The 12404-nt window shown below is 44.1% G+C and overlaps 1 protein-coding gene across 5 annotated transcripts in view; it reads left to right on the forward strand.

Annotated features, from left to right (window-relative positions):
* Window positions 1–12404, forward strand: part of tfg (trafficking from ER to golgi regulator) — a 211648-nt gene that overhangs the window by 69288 nt on the left and 129956 nt on the right. For all 5 annotated transcript variants that reach the window (XM_072513550.1, XM_072513549.1, XM_072513552.1 and 2 more), the window contains one exon: window positions 8495–8641. In XM_072513550.1, coding sequence (XP_072369651.1) covers window positions 8495–8641 — 147 coding nt within the window. The remainder of the gene's footprint in view (window positions 1–8494; window positions 8642–12404) is intronic.

Raw genomic sequence — 12404 nt, forward strand, 5'->3', positions numbered from 1 at the left:
TTAGTCTGAACCTTTTATGTACTGCTGTAATGCCTTTTGATATTGAAAGTATCTTGATTCTGTTCCATTTCACCGATGTAAATCTTTTTTTTTCTTCAGTGAGTTGCTGAGTAGTCTTGCCCAGTCAAGCAGAGAGTGCCTTTAAGCTTTGACACCTTTGCTTTGCATCATCACAATGCATTCAGAAACATCTTGTTGGAGTTCCATATTTACTCCATTCTTCATCATTCAAGCTTGCCAAGCATACTCTGTTGACAAGTTGCCTTGTTTATAAAATTGATCCTTGCTAAAATTTGCTTTTAATTGGGTTATTACAACCTCTCCAATTCTTGTAATGTCAAACATGGTCACATTATGATCACCTAGCACATAAAGCATCATCCACGTTTGAATTGGAAATTTGGTAATTCATCTTACCTATAATCAAATCCAAGGTTTTTTTTAGTCCTTTTTTTTAGTTCTTGTACAAACTGAGTCAAAAACAGAAATCCCTTGCCTCTTATTGTTGAAATATCATCCTAGTCAATTTCAGGTAAAGTGAAATCTCCAAAGAATCTCGTTGGCTCCTTTGTCGTTGCCTTTTCACAGTTCCAGATCCAGGCTTTAATGTGGGTCTGTACATACCTCCGGTATTGGCTTACCTTTGTTATCATCTGTTAGTTCTTCCTAAGGTGTCTGTCTTTTTTGCTATGATATTCTCTTTCGGTGTCTCAGTTTTGGATCTTGTATATACTATCTCCTTTTCTCCTGCTAAGGTCTCTACTAAGCAACTTGTATCCTTCTCGATAAGTATTCCGGTGTCTCTTGATACTGCTAATAAAAAATAAATAAAACAGACGTGTCTGTCAAGTGGCTCTTGCTCCTATGTCTTGACAGAACATCAATATTCTATGCAATTGTTGGGGATTGCATCCTATTCTCACCCATCACCCATTATGGACACACTTGCATGCCCAGAGGTACATGCAATAGCATTCAATTGTAAGAACCATGGTAAATTTCCTTATTTCTAACCCAACGCTACTGAGATTGATTATAAGCCCCAGTAGTGTGGATCTCAACAAAGATCTTTTCTAATCTGTACAGCATAACTATTCATTGGATAACTTCACTGAGCCTTGGGGATCCTCTACAAGAGTTGATACTCATAAAAATTGAGTTAGCTTGTGTGCATATAGGTTCTATTTCCAGTGGCTAACTTCAGATGTGAAAGAGAGATGTGTGTGAAAGGACCTTGTTGCTTGTGCGTTCACAGCTCGCGTGAACACGTACCTTTCTCCTGGCCAGGTATATCACCATTTTGTTAGTCTGGTGTGGTTAATGTCTCTGCACAAGTGTACACGAGCTGGGAGCCTTGTCTAACTTGCCTGATGTGTCTACAAAATGCTTCCACATTGACTGAATATGAGTTCATATTTGCTTGATTTTGTTAACAATGACGCCTCATCAATTTTCTAATTTCCTGCCAAAAATAGGATATAATAAATATTCTTGCAGTATGGTCAGCAATAGTAAGAGTTTTGGTGGGAGGAGGGAGACTTGTGGTAAAAAAGCTTTGGATCATTGATACTACCTTTTAAAAATTATCATGTTGTTTCATATGAAAATTGGCTAGAAATACTATTTATTTAAATGTGCCTTTGCATCAATATAAATATTTTCACCATATATAAAAATCTAGATATATAATCCATATATAAAATCTATAAAGGCAGTTTGTTTATTTTCGCTGAGTGACCATGTTAAGTCAGTAATAGGTGTTGCTTCAGAATTGAGAATTCATCAATTTTGTAAACCGTGAATTTCATCTGATGCTTATTAAAATCATGCTGATTCCAATTTTAAGTAGGCTGATCTATGAGCTGTGTAATTGTCAACAAGTTAGATAATGGATTATTTTCTCAGCTAGCTGGCATGTGGGTGGTAAAGTACAGACAGCACACGCAGGAACCGTGGTAGGTTCTTAATGTTACAAATATGAAGTTAAAATTGAAATAAAGCATATTGAGCGTTCAAACTGAGAGAAATATTGGATTAACGAGATTGCCTCCGAAACATCTATTAATCTAAGAAACTTCCTTTTTAAAAAAAAAAAAAGTTTTATTATATGACGAAGTTGTGAGCAAACCACTTTTTTCCATAAAAATTGTATTAGTGACTTGGCTGCCATCTGTACAGCATTTGAATACCAAGACCTGCTTTTGTTCAGTGGGGGGCATTTATTGGAAACCATTGCCGAATAAGCACAAACTGGATTCTCTGTATAACCTATGGTACTTGCCAAATTTTTGTTTGATACCTGTTTTATTCGTTTAAATGATGTGCTGTATGTTCTGTCTGCGTTTGTATATATTACAGCTGAGAAATGTGTTCTGTTGCTGTCTAAACCTCTGACAAGAAATAATATCTTATTGGTTAAGCCGACACCATAAAATTGATTTGTGGAATAATAGAACTATCTTTTGACATGTGAATTAATTGTGAATTATCCTCGTGATGCTGCTGGACTGCGTAATGCATACAAAACGAGCTTTTTATTCACAGAATATACTGCGTCGAAACAGATTAATCAGCCCAAGTATTCTGTTGATGGTTTGTATACCCCATGATTCTGCTTTTATTCCCTTGTTATTATCTCTGACTTTGAGCATATCTTTCTGTTCCTTTTTTCTTTGGGTGGCACGGTGTTTAGCATTGCTACCTCACAGCTCCAGGATCCTGGGTTCAATTCCAGCCTTGGCTGACTGTGTGGAATTTGTAATTTCTCTCCGTGTCTGCGTGAGTTTTCTCCGGGTGCTCCGGTTTCCTCCCACAGCCTAAAGATGTTCAGGTTAGGTGGATTGGCCACGCTAAATTGCTCCTTTGTTATGGGCCAGGGTTTAGAGAACCCCAAAGTGTATCATGGAGTTCACCTGACCCATAACATTTAATAGATTGTGGTAAGGGGAGCACACGGCCCACTCTACAGATGTGGTACAGCAGAAATGGAAAAGTGTTTTTTAAAAGCAAAACAATGTTGTTTCTATGAACTCAAGTTAACCTTTTTAAAACATACAGTGAACATCTTAGCAACCATTAATTCAAATACAACCCCCAAAGACTACAACACTAAGTAATCCTTTAAGCTTTCCTTTTAACATCCATAACACTTAAAAAACAAAACCTTTAACAGAAGTACATCAGGTTGAAGTCACTACTGAGAGCAGTTATTAGTTTCAAATCACCAAAGGATCGATTTACAGTTTTTAAATTACTGAGCGAGAGACTCATACACCTTCTGGCTGTGACTGCAGCTATCCAGCTCTGAACACAAAACTAAAACACACCCTGCAGCAAATAGCCTAAACTAAAAGTAAAAAGCTGACAGACAGCCCAGCTCCATCCACTCTCTGACATTACTGCAGTAGTAAACACCCATTTCTTAAAGTACACTTACTACAGATATTTATATACACACCCATTTATAAACACCCATTTCTTAAAGGTACTCTCACATGACACCTCCCCCCAAGAAAAATAAAATAAACCATCAACTTCAAAATGGGTTCATTTTTCACCTTTTCACTATCCTTTAAGAAATGCACACAGTAAATATACTTTTTTGTTTAAAAAAAACAACACCACACGCAAACAGGTACAACTATATAGTCCATTTTTTTGTTTTTCCTTCAACTGGAATCCTTCTCGATTGACAGTCTCTTTGAACAAGAAGGCCTTTGCACGATCCATCCATTTTTCTGCGCCTCGGCATTTCTCTTTAAAGTCAGATACTTTAGTTCAATCTGATCACAGAGTCCCTTGTAATTCTCCAACACAGGAGCATTAGTTATCACAGCTTTCAGGCAGTCAAATGCCTGTTGAAAGTCCGCTGTCCACTGAAATTTTCGACGTTTCTTCAAGTCTATCAGTGGAGCAACCTCGCTACAAAACCTTTTCCCAAATGTTCGATCAAATCCACTCATGCCAAGAAATCGCATTCTGTCCCTTTGTGTTGAGGGTATCGTAAACTCCTCAAGGAAAGTGACTTGGGCTTTTCCAAATTCACTTTTGGCTAGGTTTATCACCAAACCCGCCTCCTGAAGTCGACCGAATAACTCCATCAGATGTTTTAAATGTTCTTTCCATGTCTGGCTGAAAATTACCAGATCGTCGATGTATACCGCACAATTGGGTAATCCTGAAACAACTTTGTTAGTTAACCGTTGAAATGTGGCTGGGGCGTTTTTCATGCCAAATGGCATAACTTTGAATTGATACATGCCATCTGGAGTCACAAAAGCTGAAATTCCCTTCACCCTTTCGGATAAAGGTACTTGCCAGTAACTTTTTAAGTAAATCCAGTTTGGAAATAAAAGATTCTCAATGCAATCCTCCAAACGTGGGATAGGATAAGAGTCCGTTCTTGTAACTGCATTAACCTTTCTACAGTCCACACACAACCGTTGGGTACCGTCTAGTTTAGGCACCATCACTATGGGTGAGCTCCATTGGCTGCAACCCACTTCAATTATGCCATTTTTAAGCATACTCTCAATCTCTTTGTAAACCTGTGCCAATTTTAAAGGGTTAAGTCTATATGGATGTTGTTTGATTGGAACAGCATTTCCCATATCTACATAATGTACAACCATTTTAGTACTTCCCAATTTATCTCTACAAACTTGCCCAAACTTGCCCATGTGATATCAATAACTCTTTCAGGTGAGTTAGTTTTTCCTCTGGAAGTTAACTCAACAATTTATCCCAATTTTTAAGAACATCCTCATTTTCCAATTTAATTTGAGGTATGTCAAATTCACAGTCATCTGGATTTGGTTCGTCACTTTGAGTTAGAATCATTAAAACCTCCTCCTTTTCCTCTCCCCTTTCAAAGTACCTTTTAAGCATATTCACATGACACACTCGGTGAGTCTTCCTTCTCTCTGGTGTTTTTACCACATAATTTACCTCATTCAATTTCCTTTCAATCTGATAAGGTCCACAAAACCTTGCTTTTAAAGGCTCTCCTACCACTGGTAACAATACTAAAACTTTATCTCCACTGGCAAAACTACGAACTTTGGATTTCTTGTCCGCTACCCATTTCATCACATTTTGTGCAACTGTTGTTGCTAACTTTAGCCTTAGTTTAATTGCTCTGTTCTATCACCTTTGCTCTTGAGTCGCCAGGTATCCTTCTGATACCGCTACGTGGTTCAAGTCCGAGTAATGATCAATAATCCAATACACCGCTTAGTAAGAGTTAAATCAAAGCACATTTATTATATACAGTAATCAATACTCATGCATAAATTCTACGTCTAAGCTACTTCCTACAACCAACAGGCCAATACTTAACTTGGAAATGGCCCACCAGGTCAGGGAAACGAATGGCCTTTTGTTCGGGTTCTGAGCCTGCGGGATTCGAAGCTGGTACAGATTGATAGCTAGGAGCACCTATCTCGTTGCGAGCGTTGAAGTAAGACTTACGGGATGTTTCGCGATGGCTGGTTCCGGTCACTGTCAAGGGTTGGTCTGTGTTGCTGAGTGACCCAGTCAGAAGAAGAAGCAGAAGGGTGCAGGAGGATGCAGAAGGTGTGCAGAAGGGTCGATTTGAACTTGGACTCTATTCTTATAGTCCCCAGGGGCTTCCCGCCTTTCGGGGCGGACCCTGTACCTGGTTCCAAGTGATTGGACATTGTCCCAATCACTTGGTTCGATATTCTCCAATGCTGGAGCGATTCCTTGATAGATGGGCGGCCTTGAGGTGATCGTTCACCTCCCTTTGTGTAGGCTTCTGTTGGCCCCGAAAGGTCTGGGTTGGCTTTGTGTGTCTAAATTGTTCCACATTGTTCCCGGGAATTGCTCATTAGTATGCAGATAGCTGGTGTTTTGTTGTGCTGATGGTTCCTGGTATCGATCTTGTCTGACCTCCCCAGAGGTGAATACACAGTCTACCTGTAGCTGCTTGTTTTAGTCCTGTTGGCTGATTTTCCCATCAGCCTTTGCCGTTCGCCATTTTAAATCGGGGTTAGCCATTCTAAATCGGGAATTAGCCATTTTAACGGGCTACACAACTTTCAAATGTTGACTAGCCAATTGACCTGCTCTATTTAATCGTTCCCTAAAATTTGACACATAATCCAATAATATAATTTCCGATTTCTCACTCACCAATTTTTCCTCAATCAATTTAAATGGTCCTCTTACCTCATGACCAAAAATTTGTTCAAAAGGACTGAATCTGGTTGACTCATTAGGTACATCCCTAATTGCAAACAGTACGAATGGAATTCCTTTATCCCAATCCTCTGGATAATCTTGACAATAAGCCGTCAACATTGTCTTTAATGTCTGATGCCACCTTTCTAATGCTCCCTGCGATTCTGGATGGTATGCAGTTGATTTAAATTGTTTTATTCCAAAGCTATCCATAACTTCTTTGAATAACGTTGAGGTAAAATTTGATCCTTGTTCCGATTGTATTTCTGTGGGTAGTCCATATCTTGTAAAGAATTTAAGTAACTCCTCCACAATCTTTTTAGCTGTAATATTACGTACTGAAATGGCCTCTGGAAACCTAGTACACACACCCATTATAGTCAAAAGATATTGATTCCCACTTTCTGTTTTAGGAAGCGGTCCTACGCAATCAATTAGGACTCTTGTAAAAGGTTCCTCAAATGCTGGAATGGGTATTAGGGGCGCTGGTTTTATCACCGCTTGAGGTTTCCCTATCACTTGACATGTGTGACATGATCGACAAAATTTAACTACATCTTTATGTAGTCCAGGCCAATAAAAATGTTTTTGGATTTTAGCTTGAGTTTTCCTTATTCCCAAATGACCTCCCACTGGTACCTCGTGCAACTCGCAACACCTCCTTTCTATACCCTACCGGCAATACTACTTGATGAACCTCTGCCCACTTTTCAGCTGTGCATATGTAACGGTCTCCATTTTCTCATCAAGACATTACTTTTACGGTAATAACACTCTAGTATATTGAATTCATTCCAAGAATTCCATGAGGGAGATGCTTTGTTCCCAATGTAATTTTTATAATTACAGTCGATCATCCCCATCTACTAATGGAGGCAGCACAGTGGTTAGCACAGTTGCTTCACAGTGCCAGGGTCCCAGGTTAAATTCCCGACTTGGGCCACCGTCTGTGCGGAGTTTGCACGTTCTCCCCAGTGCCTACATGGGTTTCCTCCGGGTGCTCCGGTTTCCCCCCACAGTCCAAAGATGTGCAGGGTAGGTGGATTGGCCATGATAAATTGCCCTTTGTGTCCAAAAGTTTAGGTGGGGTTGCTGGGTTACGGCGATCGGGTGGAGGCTTAGGCTTAAGTAGGGTGCTCTTTCCAAGGGCCGGTACAGACGCGATGGGCCAAATGGCCTCCTGCACTCTAAATGCTATGATTCTATGAATATCCATGTGCATTTCAGAGACCCCTGAAGACCATGGTAGAAGTCTTGCATTTTTGGTTTTGTGATTCCATTTGATAGTGATGCATTTCTGACAAAGTCAATAGCCAATTTTGGTTTCCTCAGGATTTGAGATGCAGGCTAAAGGTGGTAAAATTACCACTAAGATGGCAAAAATAATGATTAATATGGCTGTTAAGTAAAAAGAAATGAGATATTTAATGCACAAGTGCTTTTCTAGTATGGCTGCCAACATCCTCAACTTCCATTTGTGAATATTGTTTGTGAGAACAATGAGGAGCTGTATTGACATTAATGGTCATTGCGGTTGATGCTTAATTATGTTGTTATTATGTAAACTGTGTTTTGTAACAACAAAAGAGAGAGTTTGAATACTTTGCTCAGTTTTGAGGTGGAGAAAATGCAATGTTTTCCCCTAAGCCCCTATGCCTTCAAAAGGAGTCAAGCACTCCATTAACTATTGTTTTGTGAAGCTAAGAATGCATGTTATTTTTGTAAATCCATAATGAAGTAATAATAAATGCATATGAGAGAGTTGCCTTGTACATGTTTTTAATGTGTGGCCACGAGCCTGATGGTGGGAGTGCAAGATCATCAGTTTTCTGTCCATCTAAAGTTGGACATACTGTATTTGAGCATTATAGCCCATGTTCTGTAGTTGAGTTGCTAGCATGTTATTTCTATTCCAATTTTAAAATATATATTTTTTGTGGGAGGGACGGGAGGAAAGAGAATTTTCAGCTCTGCGAATATGGTTTCCCATTGGATAGTTTTATGTAAATTAGGAGAGTTTGCTGTTTGACATTCCAGAATAAAGAGCAAATTACAATGCAGTACATTTAATCATGCTCCCACTGCTTGGCACCAAGGATGCATGTGCAGATTATAAATGGTAATCCTGAGAAATTTATTACGATATGAAATGTATCATCATGTTCAAATCACAACGGCTGTGCTATTAGCAGACATATATTTAACCTATACCAAATATGCCTTTTCTTTGATCACAAATGATGTTATGGTATTGTTGATAATTTAGTGAGGTTTTTTTCTATTTTTGTAATAGTAAATGGGCAACCACGACCGTTGGAGTCTAATCAAGTTAAATATCTTCGCCGGGAACTCATAGAACTTCGGAATAAGGTGAATCGACTGCTGGATAGCTTGGAGCCACCCACCGAACCAGGTCTTTCTGCCAACATCCCAGAAAATGGTACGTAAGATTCCTGGCCTTGCTTTTGTGCTCCTCTCAAACATCTGTTGTGTCAATGTCTATAGCCTACAATCCATGTGTTTTGTAAAATAAGTACTTCGTTCATTTTCTTTTCACTGAGTACATTAACACAAGCTTTATGGAAATCTGAAGGATTTCATAGTTGTGCACATTTGTACTGTAATTCCCAGATGTACAATAGGTACATAATGACTTTAGCATTGTGTAAAATCACAATTGTAGGAGAGAATTTTGGTGCCCTGGGAGGTATCCAGATTCATCAAAAATAAAGCTTGCCAATCCACTTCATTCACTGTTCCTTGCTGTTCTGATTTCTTCACCTGATAAAATAATAAAGTCGGAACTTTTGGATGCACAATTAAGTTTTAAAGTAGACTGTTATGGAGGTGCGGTATTTTTGATTTTCAATAGTATGCATGTTCAGGATACGCTCCAGCATATACGGTGGCCGATTTTTATAATGATTATATCTCTCCTCCCAATCACAGCAAACGGGTACTGTTACTTTTACCAAATCCGAACAAATCTTCAGACAGGTGTTTTGAAAAATATGCCTCAGCAGTAATATTTTTGTTGGAATGAAATGTCATCTGAAATCACCACGATTAAACTGAGGAATTGTTTTTGTTGTAGCCAGCACTAGTCATCCTTTCGGAACAATGCTCTTCTACCTCAAAGTATTTTGGTTTCACCAGCTGCATTGTAAAACCTAAAAACTATTACTTTGTCTACGTTTTAAGCAGTGGAGGTAAAACCTCTTTGCAGCACTGTATTTTTACCAGCCCGAGCATTGGAATCCAACCAAAATGTGCAGTGTGCAATTTTGTATTATTTTAAGCTTAAATCTAATCAGTTTTATTTCTTTATTTTCAACTTTTTCCACTTCCAGTTGTTATGAAACTGTAATTAAATAACCAAAAAGCAATTCGCTTAAAATAAGTTAAATGAAATCTGATCAACTTCTGTGACTGTGAAAATGACATTGCAAGTATGCTGTAGAACAGGGTTTCCAAAATGTTTCCAAAATTTTGCGGTACCCATCGTCCATCAGCAAGTGCATCAGCGAACCCCAAGCATTCCCATGATGTTGACGCCTGTTGCTTTGCTGCAAAATAGCTGCGAACACAGAAATCAAAGAGGAGTGGGTAATCTAAATTTTCTCATTAAAATAAATTGAAGTCTTATATGTTTCGTTTTTAATGGGAGTGAAGATGGAAAGTTGATAATCATATTGGGCATGCACGTTTCCCCACATATACACACGTCTTCTCATACACTAACGTGTGTCCCCCCCAATCACACAAGTCTCCCCTTCTCTCACACAGATACACAGGTTTCCCCCCTCACACACAGGCACGTGTCTCCCCCCACACACATTCCTCTCCCCCACCCCCAACACACGTCTTCTCCCCTCACACACGTCACCCCCTTCACACACTCATCGCCCCCTCCTCTCCAACATAGGTTCCCCCCCAACATGCATGTCTCCCCGCCCCCTCACACACCTCTTCCCGCCTCCTCTCACACACCTCTCCCTCTCACTCACATGCGCACACCTCTCCCGCCCCTACACACATGTCTCCTGCCCCCAAAACAGACATCTCCCCTCCACACACATGCATGTCTACCCACCCTCACAGACATTTCCGCGCCCCTCTCTCACACGCGCGTCTCCCCCCCTCACGCGTCTCCCCGTCTCTGGCACGCGTCTCCCCGTCTCTGGCACGCGTCTCCCCGTCTCTGGCACGCGTCTCCCCGTCTCTGGCACGCGTCTCCCCGTCTCTGGCGCGCGTCTCCCCGTCTCTGGCGCGCGTCTCCCCGTCTCTGGCGCGCGTCTCCCCGTCTCTGGCGCGCGTCTCCCCGTCTCTGGCGCGCGTCTCCCCGTCTCTGGCGCGCCGCTCCCCGTCTCTGGCGCGCCGCTCCCCGTCTCTGGCGCGCCGCTCCCCGTCTCTGGCGCGCCGCTCCCCGTCTCTGGCGCGCCGCTCCCCGTCTCTGGCGCGCCGCTCCCCGTCTCTGGCGCGCCGCTCCCCGTCTCTGGCGCGCCGCTCCCCGTCTCTGGCGCGCCGCTCCCCGTCTCTGGCGCGCCGCTCCCCGTCTCTGGCGCGCCGCTCCCCGTCTCTGGCGCGCCGCTCCCCGTCTCTGGCGCGCCGCTCCCCGTCTCTGGCGCGCCGCTCCCCGTCTCTGGCGCGCCGCTCCCCGTCTCTGGCGCGCCGCTCCCCGTCTCTGGCGCGCCGCTCCCCGTCTCTGGCGCGCCGCTCCCCGTCTCTGGCGCGCCGCTCCCCGTCTCTGGCGCGCCGCTCCCCGGCTCGCCCCGCCCCTCGCCCGCCCCTCGCCCGCCCCTCGCCCGCCCCGCGCCCTGCCCCGCCCCTCGCCCCCGCCTCACCCCTCGCCCGTCTCGCCCCGCCCCTCGCCCGCCTCGCCCCGCCCCTCGCCCGCCTCGCCCCGCCCCTCGCCCGCCTCGCCCGCCTCGCCCCGCCCTCGCCCGCCTCACCCCGCCCCTTGCCCGCCTCGCCACGCCCCTCGCCCGCCTCACCCGCCCCTCACCCACCCCGCCCCTCGCCCGCCCCGCCCCTCGCGCGCCTCGCCCCGCCCCTCGCGCGCCTCGCCCCGCCCCTCGCGCGCCTCGCCCGCCCCTCGCGCGCCTCGCCCCGCGCCTCGCCGTGCCCCGCCCCTCGCGCGCCTCGCCCCGCTCCTCGCGCGCCTCGCCCCGCCCCTCGCGAGCCTCGCCCCGCCCCTCGCGCGCCTCGCCCCGCCCCTCGCGCGCCTCGCCCCGCCCCTCGCGCGCCTCGCCCCGCCCCTCGCGCGCCTCGCCCCGTCCCTCGCGCGCCTCGCCCCGTCCCTCGCGCGCCTCGCCCCGCCCCTCGCGCGCCTCGCCCCGCCCCTCGCGCGCCTCGCCCCGCCCCTCGCGCGCCTCGCCCCGCGCCTCGCCCCGCCCCTCGCGCGCCTCTGCCCCGTCCCTCGCGCGCCTCGCCCTGTGCCTCCATTTTACAGGTTGTCCATTCAGTTTTGGAATTACCCAGAACCAATGCGATTCACCTTGTACGGATACTGTATTCAACTTCAGTTCTTCAGCAGAACAATGTGCTCTATTTTCATTGTTGTTATTCTTATTTTTTTCCACATTGTGGATTTTCTTAGTTGAATTAGTTTTATTTCTTCGTTTTGTCACTGGGTTTCTCAGGTTGGACCAAACATGAGTAAGATTGTACTAAAAAAAAATCATGGAACGGAATATCTTCTGAAGTTTTATTGGTTAGGATATAATAATTGAATCTCTGCATATGATTTCTAGTTTTGAGTCTTCCTCAAATGGATCAATCGCACCATAAGTTCCCTGAAATTTTTTTGCGATATCGGAATGCTCTCACAACTTCCCTTATATCATTTTGAATATGTATGAATGAATCAATTGTACCAGATAGCGATGCCCGTCCATTTTTTTTCCCCCCTCCACCTCTGAATATCTGCAGCTTGAACACCTCGGGTTGCCAGTTTAAATTTGGAATGGACCTTTTTATTTACGCCCAAAACCTCACTGGTTCCGATGCTGGGTGCGATGTGTGAAGTGCGATCGTTTACTCACTATTGATCTGCCTCAACGTCGGCCATCAACAACTTCAATTTTCTTTTCACTTCGAAAAGTATTTTTTTTTCTGAGCTGTTGCTTGTCGCCATTTTAATTTTTCCTGTTGTGTAATGTACTTGCAGGATAAAAGAGAGCAATTGCTGAAGCACATGGGTT

The sequence above is a fragment of the Scyliorhinus torazame genome, chromosome 8, assembly GCF_047496885.1.
Source record: "Scyliorhinus torazame isolate Kashiwa2021f chromosome 8, sScyTor2.1, whole genome shotgun sequence".
In the NCBI taxonomy this organism is placed as follows: domain Eukaryota; kingdom Metazoa; phylum Chordata; class Chondrichthyes; order Carcharhiniformes; family Scyliorhinidae; genus Scyliorhinus; species Scyliorhinus torazame.